Below are 18,233 nucleotides of genomic sequence, written 5' to 3' on the forward strand. Positions count from 1 at the left end.
GATACCAGTGAGATAATTGGGCCCAAAGGGCTCAAACTCTTCTCAGAGATTGGTTTAATCATCTCGAGGAAGAGTCACGACAGTCGTGAAACGAGCTGGCTTTTTCAGCGGATATCGTTCGCGATATTACATGGAAATTGCCTTTCCATCGCGCTCGGCGACTCATCTAATTTAGTTAACATCTCTAATAATTTTGCATGTTAAAATAAATTTTAGATATGAAATCTGATTTTTAATTTTTTAAGTAAATAAAAAACATTAATTTTTTATTAAAATTGAATTATGAATGATTAAAATAGTCAGTAATTGTTCTTTCAATTTCCTTTTCCCTTAAATTTTGAATTAATTTCATTTTAAATTAAATTACTAGATTTTCGGGAAATTTTGCGTACGTGTCATAATCAAGTTTATTTAGTTATGTCAACCATTCCAATTTCCTCAGTTTCAATTTCGTTTGTCGATTGAATAATTGTTTGTTTTCCACAATTCGTGAAATAACATCTTCCAAATGATAATCAGTCAGTCTACTTTTAAAATGTACCAAATCATTTCTTTCTTGATTTATTTTGGTCCAACAATTTATTATAGTTTTTTCGTCAAGCATCTTCCACGTATATTCTTTTGAAACAGTCTAACTACCCATTTGATGCTTAAACAAGTTCAAACTGAGTCTTTCGGGGATTTTTAACGCAATATTTTTAACCATGGTCCCGAAACTGGAATTGAATCATCCCTTAAATCTTGGAAAGCTGAAAAAACTAGTTTGTCTAGTGTCTTTGTTCATCTCCGATAAATTGGACAAGTTTAAATCATTTTTTAATGATTGATCTGAAGGGTGCTGATTTTTCAATTCGAGGTTTATAAATTTGTTAGGGAAAATGAAAAATAGCATTTATAACTGGGATGGGACAAAATGCGAGGGTGCCTAACAACTCCTCACAAAGTGTGGGTGGCTCAAAAACGGGGTCTGGGCTTGGGACGGGGTCAGACTTTATTGTTCACTCTCTAGACTCTATACCATTTTCAGTTCAAGTTTGACATTTTTTGCACCAATTTTGACAATGCGATATTCAAATTTGACAATGCAACATTTAATTTTGACATTTTTTGCATCAATTTTGACAATGCGATATTCAATTTTGACAGAGAGTATATTGTTTAATGCTCGGCGATCCAGTCTTTTCCTGACATTTAGTCAGAGAAAGTCGCTGGATTGTAGCTTCTCTGAGGTCTATAGAGCCAAAAAAGAAGAGAAAGAAATGAGGAGGTGGGTGGAGTGCCACCTCCTCCTCAATTTAAAGACTCAGGACTTAGTTAGGCAATTAATTAGTTAATTAGTTTCTTTTTATGAATAATGGTTAACTTATAAAGTCAAATCCACCAGAGAATGGAGATTGAATCCACAAAACACAATATTGTGGGCTACAATGAGGTTACCAGGAGTATTATAATCGCTAGGGTGAACATCAGATGCATAAATCGTTTTTATAAGTGAAAAAGGATGAGTGTAAATTCCCCACAGACAAACAAAGGCAGATGCATCAACATAAAGTCCATTTCTTGTGTGATAACTTTCAGGCTTATATGCAAGCAACTTTTGAAAAGACTTTTGTCTTTGCATGAAAAGAATTCAGTGGCAATACATTTTGTTGAAGGTAATAAGAGCGAGGAAAATATGTTGAGCTCAATCCTTAATCACTCGGAAGACTCCAATATTAATTAGTCTATCTAATAAATTCTAAATAAGTCATGAGCTAATTTTAAACAAAAAACGTGAAAAGGTATTAAAGGTGTCGAAGGTTCTTCAAAGGAGAATTAATCATGGAGGCTTCCTTCAATAATAAATTATTTAAAAACCAACCGATTTGGATTTTAAAAACCCATCAATAAGAATTCTGTTAATTTCTTCACTTCCCATAGACTCGTTTTGTTGTTCAACCATATTCTTGTTTATTTTGATATATGAAAGAAGCTGATTCATATCTTCTTTGATCTCTTTGCTTTTCAAACCATTCTCATAATATAGGAAATTTACTAAACCTTAGGCTTTTGATCAAAAAATGAGTATTTCATGACCAGTGATGAATGGTAGTCATCGAGTTTCGAGATACATGCTTCAAAAGCTTTCTTATAATCCATTTTCATCTAAGAAATCAACAAATTAAAACAACCGTTGAAACCAGTGCCTGCTTTTCTTGCTTCTCTTGTGCTGACAACTGATCCCATAGCATCTTGGCATTCTGCATACCTTCAGATGCGTTTTCCGTAAAAAATAATCCAAAAGAGGAACTATAATATTTTATTATGTCTTTAGAATTAATTACACTGGAGGTTTATTAGGAACATTTAAATATTTGAAAATGATTTCCCTCTCTCTTTTGAGATGACGGATTAATATTTTCTTAAGTTTTGCGTCTGGATTTGAGGCCACATATTCCTCACATTCTCTCTATAATGTAAAAAATCAATTTATTACTTCGTATTGTTCCCTTAGTTGTTCATATTTTAGGACATAGTGAAACTGTTTTTTAATGGATAAGTTCTTAAATTTTTTAGCAAAGTATTTTTCTAAAGCATCCTTCGAAATCTATCATAATCAAATATTTCACAGACATTTGGGTTTTTCTTCAGATTCTTCTTGACTTTCTTTGAAATAAACAATTCCCAAGCACGTTTGGGAAGTTTCGGGGGCGAATTTTGTCTAATTTTAGATATTAATTATAAAACTCGTCGTCGCTTTCGTTTTTAGAATTATTATTCTTATATTCTTGCACTTGATCGATATATTTTTGCTATTATAGAATTAAAGTAACAAATACTTTTTGGTCTGAAGCTAGTGTATTGTAATGATGAGACATTAGTTTAGTCAAATCAATCATATCCATATCAGGATGCTCACTATGAAATCGGTCATAATTCTCTTTCGTGTACAAAATGTAAGAATTTAAAGCAGGCCCCTCATTCTATTTATGCTATATAGGAAAATTTACAATTCTGTTGACTACTTTCTTCAGGTTTGGACTGACTTCTGTCAAAAGACTTTCTAAGGTCCGGACTTTTCTTGTCTAAAAAAATAATAGGCAGTTATTAACTCTAGAAATTAGGAGTTCGACTTTTTGTCTACATTCGGCAGCAGAGTACCCATCAAAAGCAATTTCGTCCCAGTTTATTCTATTCATAGACTTTTTGTAGGAAGGAGGATAATTTTTAGGTAATTTAGATTTAACCCGATCAATTAGTATAGAATAGGTATTTAAGTTCCATTCTAAATAAAAAAATAATGATTAAATACAACCTGAATCATTTTCTTGTGCTTCTTTCTTAATGTTATTCTTAGACATAACAACAGCAGAAACAAATACTTCAAATTTTAGTTATATTAATTTTATAATATTTATTAAATATCCTTTCTTATTAGTAAATAGAAAAAAACAGAACTACAGAAATAAGACGAATGACCGCTTCTAACAAAAAATGCGGAGGGATCCGCCCAATTGCGGTCGGCTTTGTCTTCCGTCGGCTTGCAGCCAAGATCGCATGCAAGAAAATTATCCCCACCATCGCCGCAAAGCTTAGTCCAGTCCAGCTCGGGGTCGGCGTGCCTGGAGGATGTGAATCTGCTGTTCATGCTATCCGCACTTTCTCAGATGCGTGCAGGAAATCACAATGTCCAAACATTTTGATCAAACTTTACATCAGAAATGCATTCAACAGTATTCGACGGGACCGAGTTTTGGAGGCCTGCTCTGAGTATTGTCCTTCTTTATTTGGGCTAACTTTCTAATCATACGGCCAAACATCTTTTCTTATCTTTGATTCCGACACTATCTCGTCTGCTTCGAGAGTTTAACGGGGAGACCCTCTGGGGCCACTCCTTTTCTGTCTTGGAATCTCCGAGGTGACCAAGCTTCTATCTTTTCCATTTAACCTCTGGTATCTCGACGACGCCACTCTCGGTAGCCCTCCGGATACCGTTCTGCAGGACATAATTAAAATTATTCCGGCTCTGACGAAAGTCGGCCTCATTTTAAATTTCTCCAAATGTGAAATTTCCAACTTCGGGTGCTCGCAATCTATTTTTGAAGACGCTGTTTCCTCTTTCTGCGATCTTATCCGGGAGTTCAATCTACTCCCATTGACGAACTTTCTATCCTCGGAGCCCCGGCAGCTGGGAATCCTATTGATGTGGCTCTACGCAAAAAAGAATTCATTCTCGAGGCAGTTTTTAAACGTATCAGACAGTTGGACTCACACAGCATTATTCCTCCTACGAAATTGCTTTTCAATCCAAAAGCTCCCTTTTTGCTACGCTCTTCTCCGTGTTTTGCTTTTCCAGAGAGACTTTCCGCTATTGACCACCTTATCCGCACCTGTACTCAGAACATATGCAATTCCCCCTTCGACGATATGAGTTGGAGACAGGAAACCCTCCCGTTATCTTTTGGATGGCTCGGCATCCGCTCATGTTCCGACTTATCGTTCCCTGCTTTTCTCTCGTCCGTCTCCGCGAGCCACACACTTGTCATGGAAATTCTACTCTCCTTTTCTGAATTTTCCTTGGACACAAATGTGGCTCATTTCAGCGAAGTCTGGAGGGAACAAGGTCTTGACTTTTTAGAAAATCGAATGTCTCAACGAGCCTGGGATCAAATTAGATGCAAGCAAACTTTCAATCTGCTGCTCGAGTCGTCCAACCAGCACCGCTGCGCTTGCCTTTTTTCGGCAGCATCCCCGGCTAGTGGAGCTTGGCTTTGTGGATTCCCGAACGCCCCATCTGGCACTCTCCTTGACGATGAATCGGTAAGGATCGAGATTTCTCTGCGCTTCAGACTAAGGCAATGTGTCCCGCACACGTGCCGTTGTGGCTGCACTGTTGATCCTTTCGGTCTGCATCCTTTATCGTGCAGGAGGAGTGCCAAACGTTTTTCGAGGCACTCTGCTATTAACGACATCATACGGAGGGCCCTCGACTCGGCGGAATTTCCTTCGGCCCTCGAACCACCGGGTCTTGACCGCGGCAACGGGAAACGTCCTGACGGGATGACCCTTTTCCCTTTTGGAGGCGGCAAAGGCCTCGTATGGGATGCAACCTGCTGGGACACTTTTTCTGCTTCACATTTAACTTCGTGTGCTCTGGAGGCTAAATCTGCTGCTAAGAAGGCTGAAGATTTAAAGCTATAAATATTCTGCCCTTTTGGAGGAGTTTTCCGTGGTGCCGATAGCGGCGGAGACGTCGGGTGCTCTCGGTCCAAAGACTGAAAAGTTCCTTCGCAAGCTCGGAGCCAAAATCTCAATGCGCACTCATGATCCTCGAGAGGTGGACTGGCTAATGCAACGGTTCTCGATCGCCATTATCCGGGGAAAAAGTTTGGCAATCCGCCAGGCTACATATATATCATGAACATAATACTAACTAAATATTGAATAAAGCTTTTATTAAACGAATGAATAAAAAAATTTTCAACTTCATTCAGCGTGGAAATTAAGGATGGGCCTGCAACGTCTCAGCAAGAACTCAATAATTTACACCTGGCGGCGTTATTTAAAAATTCTTTAATTCTTATTTTTTTCGTAAAAAACCGTAAATAGCCTTGACTCAAATGTAAACGTCATGTTGACATATCGCCCATCTCGCTCAGGCCGGCCACACTTGTTTATAAAAAGAAGACAGAAAAAGAACATGTAACTAAGGAACTAACTAATCAAAACGAAGTCATGTGTCTCTTCTGGTTTATGGAAAAGCAATTTAAAAATTGACCTTTTGTCCACATATTAGGAAATTTATTTTGATAAATCAGTGTATGCCCAAAAATTTCTTCGATGCTTTTCGAAAGCTTGAATTGCTATGGTGTCAGATTGCAAATCGATTATGTCTTCTATCTTAATCTGAACTGTAGAAGTTTTATAATAAATAAATCAATAATTCATGGCGGGATAACTAATTTGAAGAGATCTATATATCTTGTTTTGAAATTGGTGTAGATATTCTTAAGATGATAAATATAAACTTGTAAATCTTCATCCTAAAGAATATTTTGTATGTTTGATGAATTTGGAAATTTCGATAGGTTATCACTGCATTACATTTATGTTAATACAATAAAGTTCAAGTTTTGCTTGAAATGACATAAGAGCCTACTTGCAATAAATAATATCGATATTTTTTTCTTGCAATTGAATAAAATATGTCAACTTCTGCACTAATAAGTTTTTTTAGTGAAAGCTTTATCGTCCATAAACAAAACTATTGAGTCCAAAAGAAAAACAAAATGATTTAAAGAATTTTCTTTTGAAAGCCATCCTACAGCTTTGTATAGAACTAATGTTGTAAAACGATATAAGTATGAAATTCTCATTCTGTCTTGTACTTTGAGCTAAATTTTTCAGAGAAACAAAACGTCTAAGGGTCTTCTTCAAAGAAAATAAGGCTTTTTGTTAATTTCCAATGATACATTTAAAAAATTATGATTAAATAATTTTATAGTCTTCGGGAGAACAGTTTCTCAATTCTCTCTACGGCTAGTATCTGATTGCCTTTTATCCTTTTAATATTTTTTTCTTAAAAAAATTGTTTTTGTTTTTAAAAAATTTAAATAAAAACCTTTTTAATATATCCGTCTGGTAGTGTTTTGACTTAATTTTCTGTATAAGTATGGAGAATAAAGATTCTGAAAACGACACTTCTATATTTTCAGGTACACAAACACGGAAGATTCTTACCCATTAATCAAAGAAGTAATTGATTGTATATTGACAAAATAGGCCTATACCATGAATGCAAATTTCCCACTAGAAGAGCAGCTGGCTAACATGCAAAGACCTTCTCAGAAGAAAACGATTTTTTTGCAATCGAAATAATAACTATTGATAAATAAATCTTTTTCGTTGTATACATTCACAATATAAAGGTTTTATCTAATAATTAACCATTATTTTTTTACGAAATTACTTTTCAAACTTAAAAATAATATCCATCAATAATAAACAAACCGGGAATGATAATAGGAAAATATATAATACAAAAATTAATTAATCAAATAAATAATCAAAATTGAAAAGCATATTGCTGTAACAGTAGCCAAAATGAACGAATCCCTTCTGGTGCGAAAAGATATTCTTTTCATTATCCTACTAATCATTGGATATCTCACTATAAATATAAACGGTGTTCGAAAATAAACTTGAAATATTTTTAAGCTTTCCAGAAACCGAATTAAGGACATCTTTTTGACTTGAAATTCCTTCCCTAAGAAATTCCACTACAGTAATATGATTTTCAACTAGTCTTTGAGAACTAGTAACATTAATGGATAAAAAAAGAGAATAACTTCATGAGAACTTCATTCTGTCTGTTCAGGAGAGAAGATCCATTTGTATTTTTAGATGAATAATCCACATGAGAAAATAATTTATTTCTTTCCATTTTATCTTGAAGAGAAGAACGAAGTCTTCTATATTCCAACAAAAAATTTTGAAGAATCTCTCCATGACGCTGTTTAACGTGGGAAGGAAGTGTGGAAGTAGCCATTTGTTCATTTATAGATTGAAGATGACTATGGCAAGTCTCAATGTCCTTTTGGATACCAGATATAATTTCTCGGTCATTGGTTAATTCTTCATTTGACCTTTCATAAATACTATTATTTTGAAATTGTACCTTTTTGTTGCAACGTTTGACGAATACCCAGAACTAAACTTGCAAAGTTCAAGCATTTTCTTGTCAATTTCGTCTTCTATTAATTTTGCATTTCTGCATAAATCTAGAAACAATAATCTAAATTCCATAACCACCATTCATCTTAGGTGTACTTTATTTTTTGAATTTAAATATTTTTTAATTAAAAATTATAATATAATTACATTCAAATTTATTAAATTTATATTTCCAAATTCAAATTTTAGTTGGAAAAAAAAATAATGCCTTTCAGATATCTAAAATACTGAAAAGAATTATTTCGTCTCATCTCTACGCAAAGTCTTAAATTAAACGCTAATCGCCGTAAAACACATACCAGTATGAACATCATAAAAATTAAAGATTACTCTTCCCGATCGTGTAGCGTAAGCATTTGATCTCAATAAACAAAAAATAAGTTATGTTTAGTTTACATTTATCCAACTCGTTTTATTTGAGCCTATTAAGAAATGCACTGGTTTAATATAATGCTTTATTCACGATGATATTATTGCTAGCAATTTATTAACCAATAGTTTCTAAATATGAATACAGTATGTGTAAAAAATTATTGCAGATAAAATAATAAAAATTAGAAAACTGCGTTGCTGCTCCCCAACACAAGTAAAATTCAAATTATTTCTTTTGGCCCAATTAATTTTGGACATATATTTAAAAAGTTTTTTAGGAAGTATAATCACTTTGTAAATAAATTTTTGTAGAGCTTTGGAATGACGTTAAACGATTTAATTGAATTTCAGTTTTTTCAGATGAAAAAAAATTTTCTAAATTAAACTCTTTAGAATAAAAAGTTTCTATAAGCAAGCCATTTTTAAAAATTGTAAAAATCTATATTAAAAATTAAAACAAATGAGAAAACAAAAATTCAGTGCAGAAAAATGAAAATAAAAAGCAATTTATATTTTAACATAAAATCATGGTTCCCATAATTTTTTCCAAATAGAATCATCTTTACATTTCAAAATTCCAGGAACTTTAGCATAATCTGGCAATGATGGATCGTCTTCATATCCACATGGAATCTCAACAGGCTTGGAATTTTTTGCCGCATTCAAAAAATTATTGGAACTGCCACGGTCACTCACTAACTTTTCTCTAGATCCAGTCTGCGACGGTTCCACATTAGCTGCACTGTTATCCGGAGATCGTAATATCTGCCATTCATCTTGAATAACTTCTTTTTTTGATCTTAATATATTAGATGATTTGATATTAGATCCAATTCTTTGTTTCTCCATTCTAGAATCAATGTCTTTTTGATAAGTATCCACAAATCTGCTCTTTCGGTAATAGCATTTACCAATCGATTCATTGGGAATGTCAGGATAGTTTACATATTCCCAGGCTCCATTTATAAATTTCATATAATGACTGGTGATCGATTTTTTGCTACAAGTATTTTCTTGTCTATCATCTTTACAAGGAGGGTTCATTGTATGAGAACTTTTATTCTCATTTGACAAAGACGTCAATTTTGTTAATCCAGAAGATACCCAATCGACATTAAAATCACTTAGAGGTGCCATGGGAATTTCAGGATGTGGAAAATTTTTTGGAAATGACCTTTCAAGCCTATCCAATTCAACTTGAAAATATGGCGGATAAATGTAGTAATTATTTATTACAGTATTACTACCTTCTATTATTTAGTCAACAAATTAAAAATACTCGAAAAATAATCAGTGCTTGTGAGTGGCTCTTGCCCAATAAATTTATCTCTCAGTTTTCCCGTCTTTTCATTGCTTACATTCGTACAATCTATAAACCATATTTGAATATTATTTTGACAACAAATATCAAATATACGTAGAAATAAAAATACCGGTAGAGAAAGTATCGTTAGGCTTAAACAATAAATTAGGGGTTTGTGGAGAAGGTAGCCGCTTCCTTTCTTGCTCTTTCTTTTTAGGGGAGTTAGAGCCTTTTCGCTTCATTGACATAGTATTTCCGACTTTCGGAGGGTTTACCTTTTTCTGACTAGAACTAAAAGTTTAACAACGTGCGGTCAACTTTTTTAACGCCTTCCCCTTTTGTTTCTCTGCTTCTACGTCAATTACAATTTGTTGTGTAATGGTAGTTAACTCCCCATGTGAAAAACGACATCTTTGCCCGTCAGGACAAACTCCTTCGGAATGAAACTTGATACATGGGTAGTCTCCTAAACAATAAAACTATATAAACTATAAACCATGCATGTATGGACATTTTGATCCATTAGGACAATGACCAGTTGAATATGAACTGCATGGAAATCTGATTTTTTCTATTTCAAAATGTCCATAGGGACATTCTGAGCCCTTCGAACATCTTTTCATAGAATAGTTTCTACATTGCTGTTTTTTCTTAAGAGCAGCATCTTCGGATTGTTTTTTTTGCTTTAAACGTTCCAATTCTGCATATTTCTTTCGCTTTATGCTACGATTCCGCTTTGCCAAACTCGTGAAATTTTTACGTGTTTCTCTCAAAATTTGCTACCGACATAACAAAAATACAAAAACCTCATCCTCGCAAACATCTATAGACGGATCGATACATTCATCCTTGATGGAAATACGTGTAAGAGATTTTACTTTGGAGACTTTACATTTTACACGAGGATTTGTAGCTTTGGAATTTCTAAGATAAACATATATTGATTTATTCGACAAATTTAGCTTCTTTTTGACAGTTTTCGGAGTTTTTCTGTTCAGGTTTTTAGGAATTTCAGGTACACTAGTAGATTTTTTCTTATTCTATAGAAAGAATTATTTCCAAATTATAAATACCCGTTTGCCACGATTTCTTTTTTTGTTTGTTGTAGATGCATTTGGTTTATCATTGCTGCTAGATATTTGGGCACCTAAAGCCGCGGATTCTGGCGGAGTTCTTTCCTCTGGAATTTCTCCTTCTTCAAGCTCAACATTCGACATTCCTATAATTCAATTAGATTTAGAGTATATTGCTGATTAAATTGAATCGAAAACGTGTAATGTTAAGTGGACAGTTAAAAATCTTCAGTAGCCACTTTTACTGAAAATTAAAAAACTGTATAGGTTCCACTTCTGTTAAGTCAACGAGAAAATGTCAACTCCTGTTTATCAGAATACAATAATTATATTTAATTATTTATTCTAATGATCACGAATTCGACAAAGAGAATATACACCACCAAATCAAGATGCTTAAAAAATAATTTATTAACTGTTAAAATATTAATATAAATATTATATTAATTACAACAAAACTTGTGAAAATTTTTGAAACCGATAAAAGTATACTATATTTATTCTAAAACCATTGACGAAGGATCTTTAATGTCATGTATTAAAGTATCAAAGTATTGTGCAATCCGATGTTGTATGGTCATCGCTCGTATACAGCTGTTTTCCAAATAACCGAAAAATTATTTATGTCCTTGGAATTTTCTAGCATCAACAGCGAATAGATAATGAGTATACTAAGAAGGCTTTTAAATAATAACTGCTTGAGGCTAGTGAAATTTCTACTTGGTAAGACGGAGCTGGATGTCAGCCTATTCAATGTCAGAGGTGAATTTCGCTTTATTGTTTTCCGAAAGTTTCTAAATGAGGTATGTGAATATTAGTTTGTTCTGACAATACCAGATATTAGATTTGTCTGAATTTATTTTGTGTATTTTAAAGTTTTAAAGCTCACTGATGTAAAATTACAAGGCAATAAGTCTGACATGTTTGTTTGAATAAAACAACAAAAATTAAACTTATTAAAATTGGGATTATTTTACAGGATCATCTCTAACAAATGGAAGTTGATACGTGATATAACTATGACTCCCTCGCTGGTGAGCGCTCATGTATGTACGATTCTTATGTAATTATTATTGTGATAGTCATTTTTTAACAAAATCAATAATTCTTTAAATAGACGGGCATGTCATTCATACGCCTCAAGAAGAATTCTTTACAGCAACCAACAGTTTGTAGGAATGACAAACCAATTTTGCAAATTCTTTGCCATCGCGTTGCCTTTTGCGACTTAAATCGGTGCAATTAGATTCACCCAGTAACATAGTTTTTTCTCTTTTCTTCGAAATCCATAAAACTTGAGACTGATTACTGAGAATCTCGGTAATTTGAAAATTAATAAATGTAATAATTAGGGCGATTTTTTAACCTACAAAAATTAAAAATTTTACCTAAAAAAATTAACTTTATTAACCTAAAAACTAAAAAATTTAACTCAACAATTTAACTTAATAACTAAACAATAAAAACACTGAAATCCACCTGATAATTTTATTCTAGATCTGATAATCAAGCATGTGGAAAATCTCTAAACAAAATCTGATAATTACTTTTCTAAACTGGATTGTTCAATTTTTCGTTACTTCATTTAAAGAATATCAGGAACTCAATTTATAAATCTAACAATATTATAAATCTAGTTCAATTTATTAGTGAAACTATTTATTTTATATTAAAACTATTTTATAAAAATAAATTATGTTTCAAGAAAAATTTATTATAACAACTGATCACGTTAAGACGAACCTATTTTCTAACGGAAGTATTTAAAATGCCTCAGAAATCAATTAGGCATTTCCAATTTTTTATTATAATATTCAGGTCGTTTTTTTCATCTAAATGTGACGACTCTGCATCAATCGGGTTGAATATCAAACATTATTTTTATTAGTAAGCGGAAATCAAACATCGATGGAAATATTTCAAAAGTATTTTATTATTTTTATTTGAAATCAAGAACAAGAATTTCCTCCAAGTCACAAACAAACCAATTGGTATTTAATTTTGTATCAGCATATAGTTCAAAACAGTCAGGTCATGAGACTGAATCATTCTTCAGAGTATATTAGTTTATAATTGATTAGGAGAAATTTTGATGAATCTTTGTACGATCCTTCTAAAGAAAATTATAATCCAGTGAACGATGCCGTTTGGGAATCAGGAAAGGAGTTTATTTTATTTCTTTAAACTGTAGAACTCCATATATTGCCCTCTCTAAAACTTTTGAAATAATTGAAAATATTTCTAGCCGGTATATATTCCACTTTATGGCTTCAGACTTAAAATTGTTTCTACTCTGGCGAACCTATTCCGTTCTATAATAACATTGAATGCTAGAGATCTTATTCCGTGCATTTATTTATGCCTCAATAGACTTACACCTCCCTATCAACCTCTAAAACTTGGATTGGGAGATAGCCTTCTTGTAAAAGCAATATCTCAGACAACCGGAAAAAGCCCAACTCAAATAAAAACATTGATGCAGTCTGTCGGAGATTTAGGTTCTGTTGCAGAATCTTGTCGGTCTACACAAAACACACTTTTTAAGCCAAAGAAACTTACAGTCTCCGCTGTTTATTCTACGTTGGTTGAAATTGCCCATATGACTGGTCATAATGTAAAAATGATAAATTAATTGAAGGCTATGAATGAAAAATGTGATAAAATTAAATCTTTGTTGGTAAGTTGTCGCAACGGATTGGAAGCAAAATATTTAATTCGTTCTTTGGGTGGGAAATTAAGAATTGGTTTGGCAGAACAGTCTGCACTTGCTTCCTTAGCGCAGGCATTCGGAAAATTAAAAATAGCGATCGACCGCCTGAAGAAAATTTAAAACTTTTAAAAACTGCTTTTTGGTTGACTCTAGTTTTTATTTTAAAACAGTCAATGTCCATCGTATGAGAGAATTGTTGAAGTCTTGTTGAATCATGATTTTGAAGAACTTGATAAAATTGTGATAAATCCAGGAATTCCTGTTAAGCCAATGCTTGCTCAACCATCTCGGTCTATCGACGCTGCTCTAAATGTTTTTGCAGGAAATGAGTTTACTTCTGAATACAAATATGACGGAGAACGTGCACAGGTATTTTCATATTTGTGAACAATAGATTCATTTAAGGAGTAACGGCACAGTTGAAGTATACAGCCGTAATCTGGACTGCACAAGTGCTAGATTTCCAGAAATATCCTCAATAATGCTGCAATGCGTTTCAAAAGACATAAAAACATTTATTTTGGATGCCGAAACTGTTGCTTGGGACTCTGTTGAGAGTAAAGTGATGCCTTTCCAACTTTTGTCCACCAGAAAACGCAAAGTTTGAATTTTTAAATTGAAGTCAAAGGATGTAAATGTGGATGAGATATCCGTTTCTGTCTGTATTTTTGCATTTGATATTCTCTACATAAACGGAAACTCACTTTTAACTAATTCGTTGAGAGAAAGACGGAAAATTTTGCATTCATCATTTAGTTCACTTCCTGGGAAATTTATGTTTGCGGAATATACCGATTCATTTGAAAATGAAGAAATCGATAACTTTCTCACAAGTGCACTCAAAAGTATTGCAGCTTTCATCCTCTCATTTTTAGGTAGATGTGAAGGCCTCATGCTTAAGACTCTTGATATTAATGCTTCTTATGAAATATCCAAAAGGAGTCATAAATGGCTCAAGGTTAGAATGTTTTAATAATGGATAAATTCTTTATATCAGTTGAAGAAAGATTATCTTGAAGGAATGGGTGATACGCTCGATTTAGCTGTTTTGGGGGCTTATTTTGGAACTGGAAAAAGAACTGGTACCTATGGAGGCTTTTTATTGGCCTGCTATGACCCAGTACAAGAAGAATATCAAACTGTTTGCAAGGTTTTTATTCTTGTTGAATATGAAGATTGGCACTGGGTTTAGTGACGATGATCTTAAAATTCATGCAAAAACCCTTGAAAAATTCATAATAAAATCCCCAAAGTCATATTATTTGTATGATCCATCTCCTCATAACCAACCCGATGTATGGTTTGAGCCTTCTGTGGTGTGGGAAGTAAAGGCGGCCGATTTGTCTATATCCCCTTGCTATATGGCTGGAGTTGGACTCGTTTATTTCATTTTTATAAATAACACTAGGTTGATCCTAATAAGGGGCTTTCACTACGATTTCCACGTTTTTTGAAAATTAGAGAGGATAAATCGCCGGAAGATGCTACGACTCCTGATCAGGTCACTTTCTGTGTTTTTGAAATCAGATTGCCGGTTTATTTAAGAATCAGCAACAAATCGATTATCAAGATGTTAAATCCGATGACGAAGATACATTCTATTAATCAATTAAAATTAGTTTAATTTTCAACTTTGAATTTAGAAAGTTATTTTTACCGATTTTCAATCATATAATAAATAAACATTATGAAATTAGATCAAATAATGATTTAGAGGCATCTTTATGACTTGAATACGTGGTGATATCTCTGCTATGGGCTATTTCAGTTAAATAATATCTCCCTCGATTATAGTCTGATATTTCAGCCTCTTCGATCTAAAATACACGTGAATTCTGTTCTAATTTTTTAAATACTTGACTGTTATTTTTCGCCTTCAAATTTTCGATTGATAAAACCATTGTTTTATTCTTCATGCAAAAATAAGCTGCCTATTTCCATTAAGCGGATTTAAAACCTCAACTAATATGTCTGGACATTTCGAGTTTCCACCAATTGCATAGAAGATGACATTAGACTTGTGTATGTTTCGATAATGAGACAAGTTTAACTCATTTTTAGACTTATTCACACGTTCATAGTAAGTCATTTTCTTTGAACTAATAACGTGTGAAACATTTTTGATTGTTACTGGAGAATAGGTAATAGATAACTTTTTTTCAATCTGAAAGATCATCTGAGACATATATATAGACGTCATAGTAATTCAAATCTTCTGAATTTTGTCACATATAATATAAACCCTCTGCATTTAAATTAACATCTCTTAAGTTTGTGTTCATTTCTACATTTTCCTTAGAATCAATAGGGGAATGTTTCTACTAACTTGATTTATGGTTTTGACGCATTGTTCAAGAGCTTTTGCAATATTGTCAGTTTTATACAAATTGTTTACTCGCATAATCTCTTCAATCACTTTTCTTGCTTTATATAACTCAATTTGTTCACTAAATCAATTAACGACAATTCAAAATTAAACTTATCTGTCGAAGTTTTAAAATTAAAAGTATCTTTCATTACTAAAATCACGTGCCTTTTCATTGCTGTGAAATTGTTAGTCAAGTCAGAAATATACATGACAAATATGCAACCTCAACCATTGAGGCTATGCCTCTTGTTTCTTCGCTTATGACAAATAGAAGACATTTGCAACTCTTTTTTTAGAATTTAGCACAAAATATTACTTTTTTAATGAGATCTTCTTGTTTAACTAAATCAGGTGTCCAATTGTCCACCTGCTACATAAAAAATAATCTGCTAAACGATATCTACCGGATTATAATATGAGATATTCAAATTATTCAAATACGGAATGGCGATTTCTTTTCTCCAATTAGAAGGGTTGCATGATCCTCCAAGAAATACAATATCATTGAGCTTTATCATTCTCATATGATTTTGTTCTAAACAAATGATAGAAAAGTAGCTTGTATTTAAGCGAAATATAATACAATGATACAATCAAACTAATTTAAATAAATCTCGCTTTAGCGAAACGCTGAATAAAAGTTGGTTTTGAGATAAATAATAGCCCTATTTTAATCAAGATTAGATATAGATAAAATAATATGTAACCTAGCAGAGATTAGTTCAGTGCTTAGTGCGGCTTTCTTTAGCGATCTTTACATATTCAAACGTCGGCATAGCGATTTATATATGTAAATAGCGAATATCGTTAATCTATATTAGCATGACATATTTATATAATTAGGTATAATATTTGGGCACATAAAATGCCTGAAAACTGTATCCACTTTTCACTAAGAAAATTATATTTTGTTTGATATTTAAATATAACAATGCTTCTATTTAAGTGAAAATTTCATTGCGACCGCAGTAATAAATTATTAACCATTTTAATGAATGATAATTGAGCTGAATTTTATTTAGTTTTAAGAATATTTATTAATGAATTCATTATTTTTCTGCCCTTTAGATTTTAATATTGACTGGTGATATCAAAATGATTCATTCAAAAATAGTTTTATAAAGTAGACAAAATTTATTTTATCGACAATTTTCATATTTGAATTTTTAATTTAGTTTCATATTAAAACTGCTTAAAAAATTAAACCACGCCGGTTCCAATAAGGATAATATGGTTAATTGCTTTATTAATTAAAGAGGCATCTAAAATCGCTTTTGTATTTTTACCACAGACTTTAAGATATTGTGAATTAATGTAAAGCCGTTATTTTCAGAATCTGAAAGTTTTAGTGACTTCAAAATTTCGAATCATTGACTGACAATGGTAAAATGTCATTTCTAATAACATATTAAATATCTTATTAATTGTTTCCCCAGGATCACCGGGTTATAAGGAAAAAAGAGAAAAGTCCTACCTAACTAAGGATCCCAGACCATGGCAATGGAGGTTTTTTCCGACGTGGACGAGAGTCCTGGATGGCTCTCCAGAAAGAACATGTTGATAACTCAAAACGGGAACGATTTTTGACGTAGTTAAACAGAGATTCCTATAGGGGACTCGCAGGAATAGAGGCGCTGTCCTCACCATTTTTTGTTGCCTTTTGATGAGAACTGCCTCCAGGGTATTGGATAAGAGGTTCCAGCCAATTAATCTTTTGGTGGCTTCATGAATTGTGGATAATTTCATTAGGGAGGAGCGGGAGATGGCCATCGATCTTAAATATCTACTATGATTAAGTTGTGTTTTATGATGAATCATCAATTAGCGTCATGAAATGCAACAAGACAGCTTCTTTTAAAATAGGTTTTCTAGAAATCAAATCGGTCTGTTAGGTTATCTACATGCCACTTTTTAGTGTTGAATTAAATTAATGAAAACTTTTTTTTAATTAATTCATATAAGTGGTTATAGGTACCATGCGGATTTAAATAATTTAATTACCAAAATAATTTTTTTGGAAAATACGTCATTATATTAAAAAAATCCAAATCAAGATATTAATTAATTAAACTTTTTCTGGTCGCTACATCCTCTATTCGCAAAGTGATTCAGATAGGCAAGCCCGCCTCTTTCCCTTCGAGGTACTGACAGGCAGGGGCGATGTTGAAGACATACTAATTTGGTGAATCCCCATGTCCAAGCACACTAATCAAACTGGACATCAGAAATGCATTCAACAGTATCAGACGGGACCGAGTTCTGTAGGTTTTTCTGAGTATTGTCCTTCATTATTTGATTTAAATTTCCAATCATACGGCCAACCAGTTTCCTTTATTTTCGGATCCGACACTATTCCATCTGTTACGGGAGTTCAACAGGGAGACCATTTGGGGCCACTTTTTTTTTGTCTTGGAATTTCTGAGGTGAACAAACTTGTATCTTCCTCTTTAAATCTCTGGTATTTCGATGACGCCACTCTTGGAGGCCCTCCGGACACCGTACTGCAAGATATAATACAAATGATTCCGGCTCTAGAAAAATTTTCCCTTAGTTTAAACATCTCTAAATGCGAAATTTCTAACTTTGGGTGTTCGCAATTTACCTTCGAAGACATTATCTGTTCTTTTCGTAATCTCATCCGGGGAGTGCAATCTACTCTCATTAACCAACTTTCTATCCTAGGAGCCTCGGTGG

General features: G+C 33.1%; 5 protein-coding genes and 1 pseudogene across 6 annotated transcripts; 2 read left to right on the plus strand and 4 right to left on the minus strand.

The window, feature by feature from the left end:
• Nucleotides 1-7,303: 7,303 nt before the first annotated feature.
• Nucleotides 7,304-7,803, minus strand: LOC115230354 (Golgi SNAP receptor complex member 1-like). The gene is made up of 3 exons (XM_029800559.1): nt 7,792-7,803; nt 7,658-7,760; nt 7,304-7,625 (listed from the first exon to the last, which is right to left on the minus strand). Exons 1-3 carry the CDS (start codon nt 7,796-7,798, stop codon nt 7,304-7,306), a joined length of 432 nt encoding a protein of 143 aa, XP_029656419.1. The 5' UTR covers nt 7,799-7,803.
• Nucleotides 7,804-8,610: 807 nt separating this feature from the next.
• Nucleotides 8,611-10,161, minus strand: LOC115230355. The gene is made up of 4 exons (XM_029800560.2): nt 9,885-10,161; nt 9,519-9,854; nt 9,365-9,454; nt 8,611-9,332 (listed from the first exon to the last, which is right to left on the minus strand). Exons 2-4 carry the CDS (start codon nt 9,634-9,636, stop codon nt 8,611-8,613), a joined length of 930 nt encoding a protein of 309 aa, XP_029656420.1. The 5' UTR covers nt 9,637-9,854; nt 9,885-10,161.
• Nucleotides 10,162-10,167: 6 nt separating this feature from the next.
• LOC115230356 lies at nt 10,168-10,668 on the minus strand. Its single transcript, XM_029800561.1, has 2 exons — nt 10,462-10,668; nt 10,168-10,428 (listed from the first exon to the last, which is right to left on the minus strand). Exons 1-2 carry the CDS (start codon nt 10,603-10,605, stop codon nt 10,168-10,170), a joined length of 405 nt encoding a protein of 134 aa, XP_029656421.1. The 5' UTR covers nt 10,606-10,668.
• Nucleotides 10,669-11,480: 812 nt separating this feature from the next.
• LOC118761581 lies at nt 11,481-13,307 on the plus strand (annotated as a pseudogene).
• A 156-nt stretch (nt 13,308-13,463) lies between these two features.
• LOC115230358 (DNA ligase 1-like) lies at nt 13,464-14,363 on the plus strand. Its single transcript, XM_036499630.1, has 3 exons — nt 13,464-14,016; nt 14,047-14,129; nt 14,169-14,363. The coding sequence occupies exons 1-3, from the start codon at nt 13,947-13,949 to the stop codon at nt 14,361-14,363; spliced, it is 348 nt and encodes a 115-aa protein (XP_036355523.1). The 5' UTR covers nt 13,464-13,946.
• Nucleotides 14,364-15,133: 770 nt separating this feature from the next.
• On the minus strand, nt 15,134-16,617 carry LOC115230359. Of its 2 annotated transcripts, none has more exons than XM_036499629.1 (9): nt 16,524-16,617; nt 15,944-16,074; nt 15,856-15,909; nt 15,747-15,825; nt 15,651-15,714; nt 15,498-15,618; nt 15,414-15,465; nt 15,303-15,383; nt 15,134-15,270 (listed from the first exon to the last, which is right to left on the minus strand). In XM_036499629.1, the coding sequence occupies exons 2-8, from the start codon at nt 16,061-16,063 to the stop codon at nt 15,331-15,333; spliced, it is 543 nt and encodes a 180-aa protein (XP_036355522.1). In that variant the 5' UTR covers nt 16,064-16,074; nt 16,524-16,617; the 3' UTR covers nt 15,134-15,270; nt 15,303-15,330. The 2 variants fall into 2 exon arrangements, with proteins under 2 accessions (XP_036355522.1, XP_029656423.2); XM_029800563.2 differs by lacking the exon at nt 16,524-16,617 and adding an exon at nt 16,247-16,280.
• Between the last annotated feature and the right edge of the window lie 1,616 nt (nt 16,618-18,233).

This window comes from Octopus sinensis, unplaced genomic scaffold, assembly GCF_006345805.1.
Source record: "Octopus sinensis unplaced genomic scaffold, ASM634580v1 Contig15437, whole genome shotgun sequence".
Classification (NCBI taxonomy): Eukaryota; Metazoa; Mollusca; class Cephalopoda; order Octopoda; family Octopodidae; genus Octopus; species Octopus sinensis.